This window comes from Bos indicus, chromosome 1 (genome assembly GCF_029378745.1).
Source record: "Bos indicus isolate NIAB-ARS_2022 breed Sahiwal x Tharparkar chromosome 1, NIAB-ARS_B.indTharparkar_mat_pri_1.0, whole genome shotgun sequence".
Lineage (NCBI taxonomy): Eukaryota > Metazoa > Chordata > Mammalia > Artiodactyla > Bovidae > Bos > Bos indicus.
In genome coordinates this window covers 85,906,316-85,923,261 of record NC_091760.1, presented here as the reverse complement: position 1 = coordinate 85,923,261, position 16,946 = coordinate 85,906,316, and the positions used below count along the sequence as shown (strand labels likewise).

The window sequence follows — 16,946 nt, the reverse complement described above, 5'->3', positions numbered from 1 at the left end:
GGGCAACAATCCTAGTCGCTGGAAAATTAGGATTCTAAGGAAACCCTGTTCCTTTGGTATGATTAGTTGCATGAGATAGTATGGTCAATCAGGGAGATACGTATTTAGACTCACAAGCAATGATTTAGAGGTGGGAAAAGGCCCATGTGTTTTTTGGGCCATTTGCAGTTCTTGGTGATCTATATGCTGATTTTTATTTTTCATTTGCTTCTCCTAAATTTAATATCAAAATCAGAGGATCTTTTTTTTTTTCAGTGCAAATGAAAACCACTGGTGGCAGCTATTTACTTATTTTTAATTAAATTTTTTATGTAGTATTGGAATATAGCTGATTTACAATGTTGTAATAGTGTCAGGTGGACAGCAAAGGGATTCAGCCACACACATACCTGTATCCATTCTCCCCCAGAATGGCAGCCTTTAAGTTTTCAGTTTGTCTTTTTAAAAAGAGAATTTCTATTTTAATAATTAGATTATTTAATGGCCACACTGAATTTTCCCTGCACAATAGCTGCAGTACAGAGACTGAATCCTATGTTAAAACTGCTTGATAATTCAGGAATAGAAATGAAATTGTGAAATTGTGTTAAGTATTTTCCAGAAAATATTTAAGCTGGAATATACAGGGATGTGTGTGTGTGTATATATATATATATATATATATATATATATACACACACACAAATACATACTATAAGCAATATGATTATTATTATATACAACCCTAAAGACATACACAAGTGATTATATATAACTCTGTTGCTGTAATTTGAAAGGAGAAATATATTTAGTTTTATAACTATTGAGTTCTTTTTAAAATGTATTTATTTCATCAGTGGGAATTAGATGAAAGAAATGAGTATAAAAAGGAACTGAATGCAGAGTAGCCCTGCATTCCTTAGGTTTCAAGGGTCCTTACAGCTCTTGAGTGAAATTATTTGGTGAAATTGGGTCTGGACTGAAATAGCATTTGTTATCCCCTTATTCATTTGTTATGTGTAATACCACTTCTGAAAATTAAATGCAAGGTGCTGAAGGGACAGACAAGAAGAAAAAAATATGATTAAGCAATTTAAAATTGTCACTCTATCATGCATCCACATGCATGTCTATGCCTTAGTAAATAAAAAGGGATAGAGGTATATGCTAGTCCTTTGTATCAGCTAGAAACATTTATTGTTTCTGTTGCTGTCAGTAATCCTCCACACTTCCAAAACCTGACAACTTTGCCAATAGGAAGAAAATGGGAGAAATACAAGTGAAAGTTTCTATCATTTTGAAAATTGCTTTATAAAAATTGAAGTATCCCCCTCTTGGATTTCCTAAAGCAAATGAAGTTTGGTAACAAGACAATTCTATTCTAATTTTTGCTCTTCCTTTCAGTATTCTAACTTTTTCCAGACTATTTTGTATTGATGTTCTGGGGAAATATATGGTGCTTTTTTTAAGGAAAAAAATCCTCTAATACGTTTCTTTCTTTACCTTCATTTACCTATGTTTGTTTGATAAATCTTGGAGACTCAAGTGTTGATCATTTTGAAAGTCTTGTGGCATGATCCAGTTTGGAGTGACTGAGGTTTTTTCCAGTTTAGAAGGGGGAAGGAAGCATTTTAAAAATTGACTTATACCAGTTTCCTTTCTTTATAATTCTCAGTTTTCTTTTTTCTTGCGTTGGGAGCTAAATGTCAATAAAATCTCATCTTACCAGATTGCACCAACGTTGTCCCAAACACCGAAAATCCTCCTTTATTTTTGTCTTTTAAAGTCAGGAACTTTCCTTGGGTTGCCGTACTTCTCTTTTTAGTTGTATTCGCCTCTTACTTCCCATACTGCTGGTATGATCTCTTTCACTCCAGTATGATCACTGCTATGGTCACTTTCCCTGGAGCTGGTTGGAAGGTTAGCATTCGAAGGAAATATGATTTAAAAGAGGAAGAAGAAGAAGAGAAAAAAAAAACCCTTCATTTGGCCAAATCCAACTCCTAATATATTTAACCAGTTCCAGAATTAGAAATTCTTTCTGTACATTTTCTTCTATTTTTCTCTCTTTTTTTCCTTACATAATGAAATTAAAACTTTTGGAACCCACAGTTGACATTTTTCAGAAAATTGAGTTATCAAGGCAGTAATTATTTCACGGGGAGATAAAACTCTCATAGCCCTAACTGTCAAATAGGACCCTTTTCAGATTTTAATTACAAAATAAAATTAGTCTGCTCTTCCTCGGAATGGTTTGTGAGTGGTTAAACAGAGCTTTCCCCCCAATACTGGTGGTCGTCAAACTCTGCTAATTAGCAATGCTGAGAAATTCCAGTTAACAAGGACATTCTCCAAGACTCTGCAGGTTCCCTGCCGTTTGCCTTCATTTCCATAAGAAGATTAAGAGAGGAGGGGAACACACTCAAATGCAGATGCAGAAAAGAAGCGTTTTTTAACAAGCATCATAATAGTAAGATGCCTGGCTAGTTCTCACCTAATTACTGCAAGTTAAACCTCTATTTGCCACTAAGGAGAAAAAATAAGTCTACAGTCCCCCATCTCCACAAAATTGTTAGTTGGCTTCAGATACAACACTTGAGGAGGGATGCAGGAGTTCAGGAGGGAAATATGAATGCAAAAGGTTTTTTTAAAAAACTGAGTTACACTTAATCAGTTAAGGATTTGGAGTTGGGGCCTATAATAAAACAAAATCGAATCAAAATATCCTGGGCATTAAGGATTCTTAATTTCTAAGCTTACTCTGAAAGTGTGCAGCTTTTTGCTGCCCAAGGAAGGGAAATGTTACACTATCTTTAGATTAAGCACTTTCACATTTTCATAAACTGTGCCAGTGGCAACATTTTAAATTCTCAGAGGATGAAGCACCCTCTTCCAAGTCTTATTTTGATTCCTCAGTAGTCAATGGTGTATTGTTATTAGTACTGTAGCCGTCTGTTAGAAGCCTAAAGCCGGGCTGCTTCTGTCATCTATTATGATTGTTATAGTTATTATTATATTTAGGCCCAGTGATGGTGCTGGATTGAAATAGAGTGGCCGGTGATCTGATTTTTTTAATGCATATGTTCTAAAAAATCTAATGAGAAAATTGTTTCTGCTATCACCATCTTCTTTAATCTTATTTTCATAGCACATTATTATGCATAAACGCCAGCCACAGTTAGTTTATTGCCTTGATAAGTACAGCAGGCTTAATTAAAATAAAGCTGTAAATAAATGCAACCAATGATAACACAATTGTAATGTATTTCCATAGCTTATTTATATGATAAAAGCAATTAACAAAAGACCTAGCCAGCCCCTTTAACCTCTTAAATGCATTATTATAGAGTTCAGGCACAAACACATGCATCTGAGAATGTATAAAAGCTTTTATATATCATACCAAGGAAAAATTTGTGCCTCTTACTACTACCCTTGAGAGAGATTAATAACGTTTGCTTCTATAACCATCCATTATTAGTATTTATTTTAATACATATACACCATTATCCACATCAACCCCTTGTATTTTTTTTCTTCAAACTTAATTATCCATAACCTTTTTTTTTTAGTTTTCCGATAATGCTATTAAGCGCAGACCAATGCATACACAATCATAAAGTGAATGCTTGGTCTGCCCTTCATGGCGTCTGGACAATCACAATTCATTCATATGTTGAATCTCATAATTTGTACCTATTTTTTCCCATGGTTTAACCTCCCACTTATCTCGAGGTTATATGTACATTTCTAAGCTAAGCAAATTAAATCCGATTCTTGTGATTTGGTTTCATAGCTTATACATGTTAACTTTTCTTTTGTTTAGATTACGTGCAATTAGTTTGGTCTCACTCCCATCCCCCTCATTTTTTTTTTCTTTAATTATTTCCAAACACCTTATTTTAAAGGTAAAAGCAATAGTCTTGGAAAAGTGAATCCACCAGTAGGGGGCGCACCAGCCACATCCCTGAAATCAGACGCGCTGAAAAGCCGGTGGCCGCCTTCTGTTACCCAGATCCTCTCAACCTTTTCTCTTTCCTAACTCCAGGTCTCTGTTTAGCTTAATATTACACCTCGAATAAACTGAAAACATTAAAGACTTTAAAATAGAAGGTTCTGCTTTATTTTGAAGAGTGTGTAAGTTTTCGAACTAGCATCATCCTTCCCGGATTCCTGATAACTACAACTAATCATAACTTAAGTGCTAATAAGAGAAACTGCAGGGGTAGGAGAGGCTGATTGGAAATAATATTTTACTAAGAAAAGTCTGCAACTTTTCCACAACTTTTCTGGGTTTCCAGGGAGCAGACTTGAGTTTGACTAGAACAGAAAAGCCTGGGAAGGCAGGGATCGGGAAGCTGGAGCGGGGGATGGGGTAGGGGGTAGGTTATGGGAAGAAGGTTAGTAAGGAACAAAACAATGCACAGTTTTGTAAAGATAATAAATGGAACGTGGCCGACAGATACTATTCAGTACATTTTCTTTGGGTGAGTAAGGGTAGATCAGGGGAGGAGGGAGGCGGAGAGAGTGTTATAGAAGAAAGAAAATAAGTAACCCTGATGGTTTAAGCCCTTTATAAAAAAGAAATGGCATCAGGTTTTTTTTTTTTTTCCATCTCCTCCCGTCCCCCCCGCCCCACCCCCCCGCTTTGTAGTCAAGTGCATTTTAGCCACAAAGATCCCAACAAGAGAGTGGAAGGAAACTTAGACGGGGCTTTGTTTGACTCCGTGTAGCGACAACAAGAGAAACAAAACTACCTATTTGTAACGGACGTGCTGCCATTGCTCTGCGCATTGAGCGCCTACCTATTGAAATCTTTACGTCGGGACAATGGGAGAGCGGCTAAAATTACCCTCTTGGGTCCTGGGAGGGCAGGATTCCTGAGCCCCTACTCCCGCCCCCATCCCATCCTCCTCCAGCCCGGGCCTGGCCGGGTTCGCTCCCTTCTCCAGCCCAGGTCGCCTTCCTCTTGCCTTGCCTGGCCTGCACCTGTGCCTGGAGAGCACCACCCCCGCCTCCCAGGCCCGGAACCCCCTTCGAGGGCAGCCCAGACCCAGGCTGCCCGGGCGATGCGGCCACCGCGGTAGAAGTCAGTGGGGGAAATGCCAGGGCTGGTTCTGCTGGAGTCCTGGGAACTCTGCGTGGGAGGGAGTTTGTGAGTGCGGCTCAAAAGCCACCTCCAAGCAGTGCCCGGGGATGCCAGGAAGTTGAGACTACCCTCCCCCACAGCCTGCACTTCTCAGGGCCCTTCGGTTGATCTTTTTCTTCCCCCAGCCCCCCTTTGGAACCCCGCTCCACTGAGATCCCTCCTTGGGGCGGGGGTGGGGTGGGGGCGGGGAGCTCAGGAGAATGGGGAGAGAGGACGAACGTCCCATTTTGCACGGACTGAGTGGAGGAAGATGGGTGGGAGCTGTGGCTAGGGTGAGGACCAAGCTGTGGTTTCCTGCCCCGCGGGCTGAGCTGGGCCGGGAAGAGGGTGGATTCGGCTGCTCACACAGGCCTGGTCTGACCTCAGCTCTGGAGGCAACCGCACAGTCGGAGCAGGATTTATTGGGGTGGGGGTGGGGGGCGGGGAACAGAGTACATTACGTGGAAGCAAGAAGGTTTTGAGGACAGAACTTCTTGTCGGGACAGTGTGAGAAGGGGGCGAGAGAGTGTCGGTGCCCTTGGAGCGAGCCGGGCGAGCGGAGAAGCCAGCTTAGGGAGAAGCGCTGGAGCGGCTGGAGTTGGGGGAAGTGTGCGGAGGAGCGGGAGAACAATGACACACCAACTCCAGCACGGCTGGTTTCCCGAAATATTAGTGGGACAGTCTCACTGAGCCACCTTCTCTGCCCTACCCCACCCCCCCACCTCAGCTTCTCGCGCCCCCCTCCTCATTTCAGCAGTCCGCACCAAAAGAGTAAATTCAAGATTAAGTTTAAAGAAGAAAATATCGTAGTCTTAGGGCTGTTTACCCACTTCCTCCGAAAAGGCGTGTGGTGTGACCTGTTGCTGCGAGAGGGGATACAAAGGTTTCTCAGTGGCTGGCAGGCAGGCTGTGGGAGCCGCCTCCCCCTCCCTCCCCCCCGCGCCTTCCTCCCCCCCGCCTCCCCCGCGCGGCTGGCGGCGCGGCAGGCCCCGCCCCCTTTCATGCAAAACCCGCCGGCAAGGCTGGGCTCGAGTGGAGGAGCCGCCGCGCGCTGATTGGTCGCTGGAAACCCATTTATTCCCTGACAGCCCCCGTCACATGGATGGTTGTCTATTAACTTGTTCAAAAAAGTATCAGGAGTTGTCAAGGCAGAGAAGAGAGTGTTTGCAAAAGGGGGAAAGTAGTTTGCTGCCTCTTTAAGACTAGGACTGAGAGAAAGAAGAAGAGAGAGAAAGAAAGGGAGAGAAGTTTGAGCCCCAGGCTTAAGCCTTTCCAAAAAATAATAATAACAATCATCGGCGGCGGCTGGATCGGCCAGAAGAGGAGGGAAGCGCTTTTTTGATCCTGATTCCAGTTTGCCTCTTTCTTTTCTTCCCCCAAATTATTCTTCGCCTGATTTTCCTCGCGGAGCCCTGCGCTCCCGACACCCCCGCCCGCCTCCCCTCCACCTCTCCCCCCCGCCCGCGGGCCCCCCAAAGTCCCGGCCGGGCCGAGGGTCGGCGGCCGCCGGCGGGCCGGGCCCGCGCACAGCGCCCGCATGTACAACATGATGGAGACGGAGCTGAAGCCGCCGGGCCCGCAGCAAACTTCGGGGGGCGGCGGCGGCGGCGGCGGCAACTCCACCGCGGCGGCGGCGGGCGGCAACCAGAAGAACAGCCCGGACCGAGTCAAGCGGCCCATGAACGCCTTCATGGTGTGGTCCCGCGGGCAGCGGCGCAAGATGGCCCAAGAGAACCCTAAGATGCACAATTCGGAGATCAGCAAGCGCTTGGGCGCCGAGTGGAAACTTTTGTCCGAGACGGAGAAGCGGCCGTTCATCGACGAGGCCAAGCGGCTGCGAGCGCTGCACATGAAGGAACACCCGGATTATAAATACCGGCCCCGGCGGAAAACCAAGACGCTCATGAAGAAGGATAAGTACACACTGCCGGGAGGGCTGCTCGCCCCGGGCGGCAACAGCATGGCGAGCGGGGTCGGGGTGGGCGCCGGCCTCGGCGCGGGCGTGAACCAGCGCATGGACAGCTACGCGCACATGAACGGCTGGAGCAACGGCAGCTACAGCATGATGCAGGACCAGCTGGGCTACCCGCAACACCCGGGCCTCAACGCGCACGGCGCCGCTCAGATGCAGCCCATGCACCGCTACGACGTGAGCGCCCTGCAGTACAACTCTATGACCAGCTCGCAGACCTACATGAACGGCTCGCCCACCTACAGCATGTCCTATTCTCAGCAGGGCACCCCTGGCATGGCGCTTGGCTCCATGGGCTCGGTGGTGAAGTCCGAGGCCAGCTCCAGCCCCCCCGTGGTTACCTCTTCTTCCCACTCCAGGGCGCCCTGCCAAGCCGGGGACCTCCGGGACATGATCAGCATGTACCTCCCCGGCGCCGAGGTGCCGGAGCCCGCCGCCCCCAGCAGACTTCACATGTCCCAGCACTACCAGAGCGGCCCGGTGCCCGGCACGGCCATTAACGGCACACTGCCCCTCTCGCACATGTGAGGGCCGGACGGTGAACTGGAGGGGGCGGGGGAGACATTTTCAAAGAAAAAGAGGGAAATGGAGGACAGCAAGAAACAGCATGGAGAAAAACCCGGTACGCTCAAAAAAAAAAAAAAATCATCCACAGCAAATGACAGCTGCAAAAGAAAACGCCAATCCCATCCACACTCACGCAAAAACCGCGATGCCGGCAAGAAAACTTTTATGAGAGATCCTGGACTTCTTTCGGGGGGACTATTTTTGTACAGAGAAAACCTGGGGTGGGCAGGTGGGGAGGGCGAGGGAATGGACCTTGTATAGATCTGGAGGAAAGAAAACTACGCAAAACTTTTTAAAAGTTCTAGTGATACGGTAGGAGCTTTGCAGAAAGTTTGCAAAAGTCTTTACCAATAATATTTAGAGCTAGTCTCCAAGCGACGAAAAAAATGTTTTAATATTTGCAAGCAACTTTTGTACAGTATTTATCGAGATAAACATGGCAATCAAAATGTCCATTGTTTATAAGCTGAGAATTTGCCAATATTTTTCAAGGAGAGGCTTCTTGCTGAATTTTGATTCTGCAGCTGAAATTTAGGACAGTTGCAAACGTGCAAAGAAGAAAAGTAATCAGATTGGGCATTTTAATTGTTTAAAAATTGTACAAAAGGAAAAAATTAGAATAAGTACTGGCAAAACCATCTCCGTGGTCTCTAAAGGGGCAAAAGTTTTAGATTGTACTAAATTTTTTTAACTTAACTGTTAAAAGCAAAAATGGCCATGCAGGTTGACATCGTTGGTAATTTATAATAGCTTTTTTGTTTCCCAACTTTCCATTTTGTTCAGATGAAAAACCAACATGAAATTACTGTGTTTGAAATATTTTCTTATGGTTTGTAATATTTCTGTAAATTTATTGTGATATTTTAAGGTTTTCCCACTTTTAGTTTCCGTAGTTGTATTTTAAAGATTCGGCTCTGTATTATTGAATCAGTCTGCCGAGAATCCATGTATATATTTGAACTAATACCATCCTTATAACAGGTACATTTTCAACTTAAGTTTTTACTCCATTATGCACAGTTTGAGATAAATAAATTTTTGAAATATGGACACTGAAATTATGCTTGAGTCTTTCATTTATTTGGATAACATTGTGATTATAACCCAGCTCCTCGGGGAATATACTGTGCTCAGCCAAGAACGCAGAGTACCTAAAACCTTAGTATTCTAGTCCGGTAGCATGTGCTAATGTTAACAGCAACAAATAAATGGCTGGATGATTAATTGAATAAGTATTCTCGAAAAAATGGGAATGCTTATGTCATTTCCAAAATAGAAACTAGGGACATATATTGTAAACCCACCCCCTCCTTTTCTAAGCAGCATGAATAAGCATGATGGGGACTTAAACTGATTTATGCCACTTGTTGCCAGAAAGGAGTCAATTCTGAAAAATTTCATGTAGCTTAGCAGATGGGGTATTGAGCCAAATCAGAACCAGGTTGGCTGGTTTTGTTTTCGTTTTCTTCACAGCACAATGGCCCTTTGGAAACGTGGTTATAGGGGGAAATGATGCTTCTTGTATAGGAATAATTGCAAACTAGACAAGCAAAGTGCTCATCTGCTGGGTGGGTGTTTAGATTACTCTGGCCCTGCTATTGTCTGAGAAGAAACAAGTGGTTTGCTTCTTTGTTCCATCACTTCATAAACTTTCTTCTCTACATTTTCCTGTTTAGGGACAAGGGAAAGCAGAGAGCGGCTTGCAAAAACTCCCCGACTTATCACAGCTATTTATTATTATTATTTATTTTCTTTTTTCCTCTCTCTCCCTCCACGAATTCCATTTCTTAAATTGACAGCGTGGGTCCAAGCCTGTAGCCCCAAATCGGATAATCTCTGCAGCTGATAACAAGCAAAAGAGAAGCCAGGCAACAGCCATATTAAAGAAGAAAACAATCAACTCTGAGGTAGATATTTTACTTTGTCCGGTCTAATCACATTTAGAGATGATTGTGCTTTTGATCTGTTAACCATGTTTTACTAGAGTAGTAGAGAAGTAGGGGGAGGGGAAAGGGGGTGGAGAAACAAGATTGGATTTGTTGTTTTCTTTTGCCCTAGGAAAGGTAAAGAAAGACTGTAGTTATCCTCAGTGGGAGCGGAAAAGTTAGGGAATCGCCACGGTCTTTGAATTAGCGATGTTTCAGCTTCGCAGCGAACCCGCGCGCTTTGGCGCAGAGAATCTGTAAGACCGACTCGGGGACTTTTATTTTATTCACTACTTAAGTCGTTCATCTTCCCCTACCGAAGGGGACCAGGAACCTAGAGTCCTGCCTTAGGAGCGTGGGTTTCCTTCCTACAATTTCAAGGGCTTGTTGTGTGAACTTGCCACAACTTTGGAGAAGTTGGAATCCAGCTGCGCCTTTCACCCTTGAGTAAAGTATCGGCTGCAGCCACTAAATTAGTTCATCCCGTTGGTTTGCATCTTCTCGTTTTCCAAGAAAGTATTTCTCTCTCGTGGTGTTGTTATATTAGTTCTGGGCTCAGCTGAGGATATCCTCATATTTTCTCTTTTTATTTCATATGGATTGCTTTATGTGTTGGTTTTTTATTTTATTCCCTTTTTTCATCCTCATTTTTAGGGTAATATTGTACTGAGAAAGACAATTATTATGCCAGTTCCCAATTCTAAGTGAGGCATTTCCCCCCCTAATTAATGCAGAGACTCTAAAAGAATTTCCCCTGGCCTGGCCAGCCATTGTAATGCATATACAGATTATTCACGTGGTAATGAGCACATTCGCCAGTTCTTGCTCACACATACGAATAAAAGAAACTTTGAATAAAGATCCAAATGATCTTGCTGGGGGGTGGGTAGAATATTCCCGGAATTTGAGCCAATCAACTATATAGAGTGTATATATTTAAAAAAAAAAAAAGATATATTAGAAATATGTATTGGGGTTTGGAGTAATTGCACTGCACTAACCTGTTTAAAAAGCCCCACAGGATCAGACTGAAAAAGAAAAAAACTTATTGGCAAAATGCTCAGATTCAAATATTTTGCAAGAGTGATATTGTGGGAAGTTGAACTAGTTTTGAATGACTGTTACTGTCTACTGAAAGGAGAGTACTTGCGTTCTCCCTCCTAACCCTCCATATGTCCTAACCAATGAATGGAAAAACATTTTGTTTGCAAATATAAATGCTTTTGATAAACCGCGTTTGAGGAAAATGATGCATATTTCATCACTCATTGGATTGGGTTAAACGGTTCCCCAAGATGTGTAGTTTCATGGCTAGATCGATACTGAACATATGATATTTTAATTATAACATGATTTCCAAGAAGGGGGTAAACCCATAAGCTTGCCTAGAGATGATTATCTCCCAGTGCTAAAGTTGTTGAGTGTTCAGTTCCTTCCTTGGGATATTATCCTGCTCACTAAAACTATTCAACTTGCAGTGAAAGAGGTGAATTTAATGTTTTGCTAACCTTATACACAGGATAGAAATGGGCAGAAGGATGAGATTATTTGTTCCCTCTGCAGTTTTTTTCTCTCCCTGCATCCCCTCCCATACTTTAAATAAAGAGTGTTAAAATATTTTGCTGAGCTGTAGTAGATTAGCAAGGTTTCTTGCCAGTGCTGGGAAGCGGGTATTACAGATGGTCCCAGGGGAAAATGGCTCACATTAACCACTAAATGAATATTTGACAAGGGCTCATTCGGAGGTATTATTACTATAAACGTGTCCCTACTGGACTTTTCAAGGGTCAAAGAGCAACGCTTCAATTAATTATTTAGTCTGCTAGTAGATTTGGTTGTAATAGCTGTACTTATTTCTAGAACCGACACATTCTTATAGTAGGAAATCTCAGGAGAATCTTCTCCATCAGCAGTGCCTTGAATTGAAATACACACAGAGCCCTGGCATTCTAAAGCTGACTTTTTCATAAAATCTTTTCCTGGATTGGGAGTATGTGTATGTGTATTAAGGGGGAGGGGGGTTATAGTCTCTTTTTCTATTTTATTTACTGGTTTTAGGTTTCAAAGGAAGAAAACAAGAACATAATAAGTTGTCTTATTTCTGCATCATGTCTGGCATAGTCTTTCAGGGCCTTGCAATTTGGAGAGAGAGGGGAGGAGATTTATTTATAACCTTTGCCTTTTCTAAGTGGAGATGTCACAGAATTTCAGAAACTCAAGCAGGCTCTGAATTTAGAAAGGATACAGATTCCCATTTGCCAGTAAAATTCAGGTTTTAAAATGGAAGATTCTGTAGATTGAGTACTGAGTTCTAGTAGTCTCACAGTAAATTAGGGTACAAGATAATCCCTCCTCCTGTCTCTACCTATTGGGTATGAACATTTCCAGGTGTAGTGGGGGGGTGAATGTTCCATTTCTGCCCTGTCATAAGTTCCTCTGAGACCCCAGGTAAAATGGGAAGAGAATGATTTTGAGAGTAAGATTCTTTGACAATAATATAAGGTGAATGAATAAGAGATAAGCTGCAAGGGGTGGGGGAACAGGGAATGGGATGCAGTAATTACAAACCCAATTCATTCAGCTTTTCAGAACTTTTGTTGTGGGCGCTCCATTGATGGGTTTTGAGCTGCCACTTTTCTCACATTATAAAGAACTGATCAGCACCTCAGGAGGACAAGAAATACCGTTTAACTGCATAGTGATGGGGTCTTCATTTAGAACCCTTACAAGAAGAAAATTAAACAGTGCCTTTGTGTGCACAAGGTTTACTTTTCAACTGCTAACAGTTTATAGCTAAATGCCCTGAGATTGAAGTTTGATTGTGGTTTGATTGCCTGATATCTGGCATTGTTAATTAATTTATTTGTTGTAATTAAAAGATTTTAAAATATCCTTCCCCCCTGCTTTTATTTCTTGCTTTTGGAGGATTTTGCAAAACGGGTTCTTATATTTTGCTTTGTGGAAGGAATTGCCTTTGCCATGAGCTTTAGCAGAGGCCTGAATTAACATTTTCCTGAACTTCCTTTCCACCCCCCGACCCCCCCCCCCCCCCCCCCCCGCAATATTGCCTTAAAATAATTTGCATCTCACTGTTTTTTATACTGCCTTTCCTTGCTCTCAGAGCAAAGGCTGTTTTCAGGACAACTACAAGTGAGATTGGGGGTAGGGTTGATTGATTTATTTTCGTTGCTTTTTTTTTTTTTTTGACCGAATTTGGAAGATGGCTGGATGGATTTCCTTAGGGACCTCCTCGATGAGGTGAATCCCTTTAAGACAGGAGAAGAGGGAGAAACTCTTGACCTTTACTATGAAAATATGGATTAAAGTCCAAAGGGACACGGCTTCCAGAGTTCTAGAGTAAGCAAATGTGGAAAGAGCTTTCCAGAGATAAGGAAATAGCCCAAACCAGAGAACTGGTTTAGTGTCTTTCATAGTTATTTTCTATTTAAAAACTTTCCTGGAAATATGACCTCTAATATCACCCAGAGAGACGTTGTAACATCACTCCCTTCTGACGATGCTGTCCAGTTTTACAATTTTTGTTTTCAATTTTTTGTTTTGCTTATGTGGCCTTTAGGAAATTATAGATTTGACTTTCTTATTTTAACTAAGAGACTTCTCTTTGGGAGCGTGGGCTCCTAAGACAAGGCCAAGATTTCCCATGGTGGACAGCTCTCTTTCTGTATGCGGGTTCAAGGGATTTTATTTTATATCTTGGTGTAACGGTAGTATTTCTTATTCCTTGAGCGGTGCACTTAGTTTCTGTTAAAAGCAAATAGGACGTCCTCTCTTTTCAGGACGCAAAGATATTTGTTACTTTTGGGATTTTGGACTTGAGAGGCTTGCTCTACTTTGCAAAGAAGTGCCAGGTGATGTAAAAGCTCCCAGGAGTCACTCGTTTCATTACCCTCGTCTGCCTTTATGTACAGATGAAATGTGCAGTATTAGTAAAGATTTCAGCGCTTTGAATATCTTCTCCCTCCCTCCCCGTGCTTCTGTGCGGGGCGCGACTCAGGGCTATGAGCGCGCGGGCCTCCCACCGTCTGCCCCAGGGAGCGCGCCGCGCCCAGCGCTGGGAGCGGATGCGCCGGCAGATGGAAGCTGAGGCGGCCAAGCGCTGGGCCGGGGCCCTGACGTCACCGCGGCCGTAACCACGGCCTCCATCGGGCTCCCTGAGAAGGTGCTGCGTGGGGCTCGAGTTCTCTCCGCGCGGACCCTGCCCAAACTGCCCGATTTCCTCTCTAGGCCCTGGGCCGTGCCCGCGTCAGGCAAGTTTGCAGTCTCCCGAGGTGCTGAGAGCTCTCGCCCCTCCAGAGTGCTCTAGCTCCTGTACCCCAGCCCTCTCCACGTTGACATCGTGACGCCAAAGACAGCTCTAGACTCTAGACTTCCCAAATCAGAGGCTCACTGACTCAAGTTCTGCCTTCCTTTTGCCTCTTAACCCAGACCCTTATTTTTAAGGGGTTGTTTGTCCTTGTTTGGCGCCGAGGCTCAGCATGAGTTATCTTGATCTTAGTCCTTCCCAGTGCCAGAGGTTGCGGATAGACATGGCTGTGGGATGCTACAGGAGCTATGTGGGCTCCCGGGAATATTGCTCCCCCTCTAGGATCAGAGTAGGTGGGGATGGGAGGATGCAGATCTCTCTTTCCCGTTTATAAAATAGGGATAATATATAGTTACCCCGCAGAAGATGAGTAGAAAGTCACTGACGCTGAACAGGATTAATAGCTATTACTTTTCTTACTGCCCAATGGTAATAGGGAAGGTGATAGGGAAGTCAAAAGAGTCTCATTTGGACTCCGAGTTCAATATCGACATTTGGGTTCCTCCTCTGCTTGCTGGTCTTTGGCCATGAAATTAGCCTTGTTCGGACCACCCTGCTCCCTTTTCCAGTGCCCTTCCTGGCTTTAGGGTTCGCCTAGGAAGTTATCCTCCAAACTTGCCACCCCTGGGCATCTTTCTGAAGGGAGGGATACAGATATTCCTGGCAGGAGCCGCCCCCACCCATAAAAGGCAGAAAAAATAATTACTGTATTAAAAGGAGCAGCAAATTCTTCCCAAGGGTTCTTATCGCTGGCGGCCAGACCAGTAACAGGACTGCGCCCCCACCCCCACCTCGTGACGTCAGGGTCTGCAGGGCCTCCGGGATGAGATGATTCGTTTGAGCGTCCCAGAAAGGACCATCCGAACACTTGCAGGACGAGGCCAGGGGAGCTGGCCCTCTTCCCCAGCACCCAGCTCCAGCTTTTGAAGTCTCCGCCTCAACACAACCAAACACAGCGATAGCAAGAGTCTTCACTACACATACAGTTAGCCACAGGACAACCATCTCCATCACCTTGGCACTCTATATATTTATATATTTATCCATTTACATATATGTAAAGAACAATATAGTTTTTTGATTTGCTAACTAGAGTTTGTTGTGAAGTCTGAATGAGTTGATTTTGATTTACATGTGTTTTGAGATGATCAAAAAATTACACTAAACACCTTTACAAAGTACACCACATCCTTATTTTATTTGGTGCTGCAGAAGTTTCACTGGTGGTTGGAGAACTGGACTCCCAAAAGTTTTCCGATTCTGATATGGAGAGGTGATTAGGACAGTTGCTTCTGGCTTGCCATTGCTATGCCATTTCGATTTTCTCTTTCCTTCTCCATCCCTAATAATTTGTGTAGCTTGTAATAATCTTTTTTTAGAATCAAAAAAGTATTGCTGAGAGAACTCCTTGGAACAGTGATTTAAACTGTAGATAAGAATGACATTTGGTCTGTGCACTCCATATGAAATGGATAAAATTATGTGTTAGGTGAAACACCTCTGCATTTCTCAAGTTTTATTTACGACCCAATGTAATTCATCGAATGCCCTTGCAACAGGAAGGATTGCAGGGCCTTATATTGGCTAGACTAATGATTTGCTGAGAATGAGCCAATATTTCACATACAGTCAGTTTAGTATCAACTTACATCCAGGTTGATTTGACTATCACATGTAACTCAATTCTAGGTTATTGCATAATATTACAGTTTAATCAGTCTGAAATACTAACTGGCAAAGTTGTGTTTCCTTCTGCTCAAAGTCCTCTTCCCTTTCTTTGTTTCCCCCCTTACTCCTACCTCCAAGGAAAATCTCATAAACTCAAGTTTGCCTTGTGAGAGTTTGTTTACTCCAACTTCTGTTAAACTAGACTAACACTCTCTCATCAGCTTTCTAAACACTCTCTCATCAGTTTTATAAAATGGTGTAAAAACATCTTGGAGTCTAAGATGGCAAAATAAACCTGAGCATATGGGAGGAAGACTTTATTGTTAGAAAATTGATTTAAATGTTTAACTCACACTTCAGCCTGGTTGCCTCCCTTACTACCCTCTCTCACTTTGCTCACTGCCCACCCTTGGCTCTTGGGTACCTCACCTCTATTAGCAAGTTGGTTCACCAGCATAAATTATGAATGCATTTCCAGTCACCGTTCTGTAAGATAAATCAGGGGCTTTTCTCTTTTGCAAATTTCTACTTTCGTTCCCATTAAAACTTCTCCATGAGCCATGCTGCAGTGTCTTTTTGCAAACTTACTATGCCGGTGTAAAATATGGAGGTATGTTTTCAATAGGAAAAATCAGGTAATCTTTTCTCAAGAAGGCTTACACGTTAAGGATACAAAATATTTCATGGTTAGTTGTGTGAGCTTCCAAATTAGCTGCATATAAAGTATTTTAAGATTTTTTTGGCTGTCACTGGCTGGCAATACTCATTTTGTGTGTGTGTGTTGGTTTGAAAAGCAGGAAGAAATGTAATGAATTGAGTGCTGTCAGAGATGTCTTCTGTTTGAACAATCTGCGATGGGCTGAATGGCAGAGACTCCCTCATCCAGTGCAGGTGCAGTAGAGCTGGGGAAGGGGGAGAGGGGGGGCTCCCTCTGTTCAGTCAAAAAGCACCATTCTCCACAATAGACCACACACTGACAGCCAGCGTGACATCAACTCACACTTTCATACTTTTCCCCCCATCCATAGTTCTGAGTTCACAAAGTGGCCATACAGTAGCCTTGGTTAGGTTCCTTTAATGAACATTTTTGTGGCTCCATGACCAACATTGAAATCTGCTGAGCCCTGGGAGGAACAAATAGATTTTTAATCGAGAGTTCCAAATCAAAACGTATAGCCATAGGTTTTTAAAGTTAAGCTGGTCTCTCCACTCTCTCCCAATACCCATGCCCACAACAGCCACCCCCGCCCCTCCGCCCCCAGATGATCTGAAAACTCTGAGTTAAAAGTTCTTCTAAGATTCACTAGGTTCCAAGACGCTGTTTTCTGATGTCTGGAGAGAGAGACCAAACAGGAAGGGAGAGAAGGCACGAATTTGGGGTGT

General features: G+C 43.5%; 1 protein-coding gene across 1 annotated transcript; it reads left to right on the top strand.

Annotated features, from left to right (window-relative positions):
- Positions 1 to 6,169: 6,169 nt before the first annotated feature.
- On the top strand, positions 6,170 to 8,704 carry SOX2 (SRY-box transcription factor 2). Its single transcript, XM_019959209.2, has one exon. The coding sequence runs from the start codon at positions 6,645 to 6,647 to the stop codon at positions 7,605 to 7,607; it is 963 nt and encodes a 320-aa protein (XP_019814768.2). The 5' UTR covers positions 6,170 to 6,644; the 3' UTR covers positions 7,608 to 8,704.
- Positions 8,705 to 16,946: the final 8,242 nt, after the last annotated feature.

What these genes read in the sequence shown, in the direction of transcription:
- SOX2 (XM_019959209.2), top strand. Translation starts at nt 6,645, where the DNA reads ATGTACAACATGATGGAGACGGAGCTGAAGCCGCCGGGCCCGCAGCAA.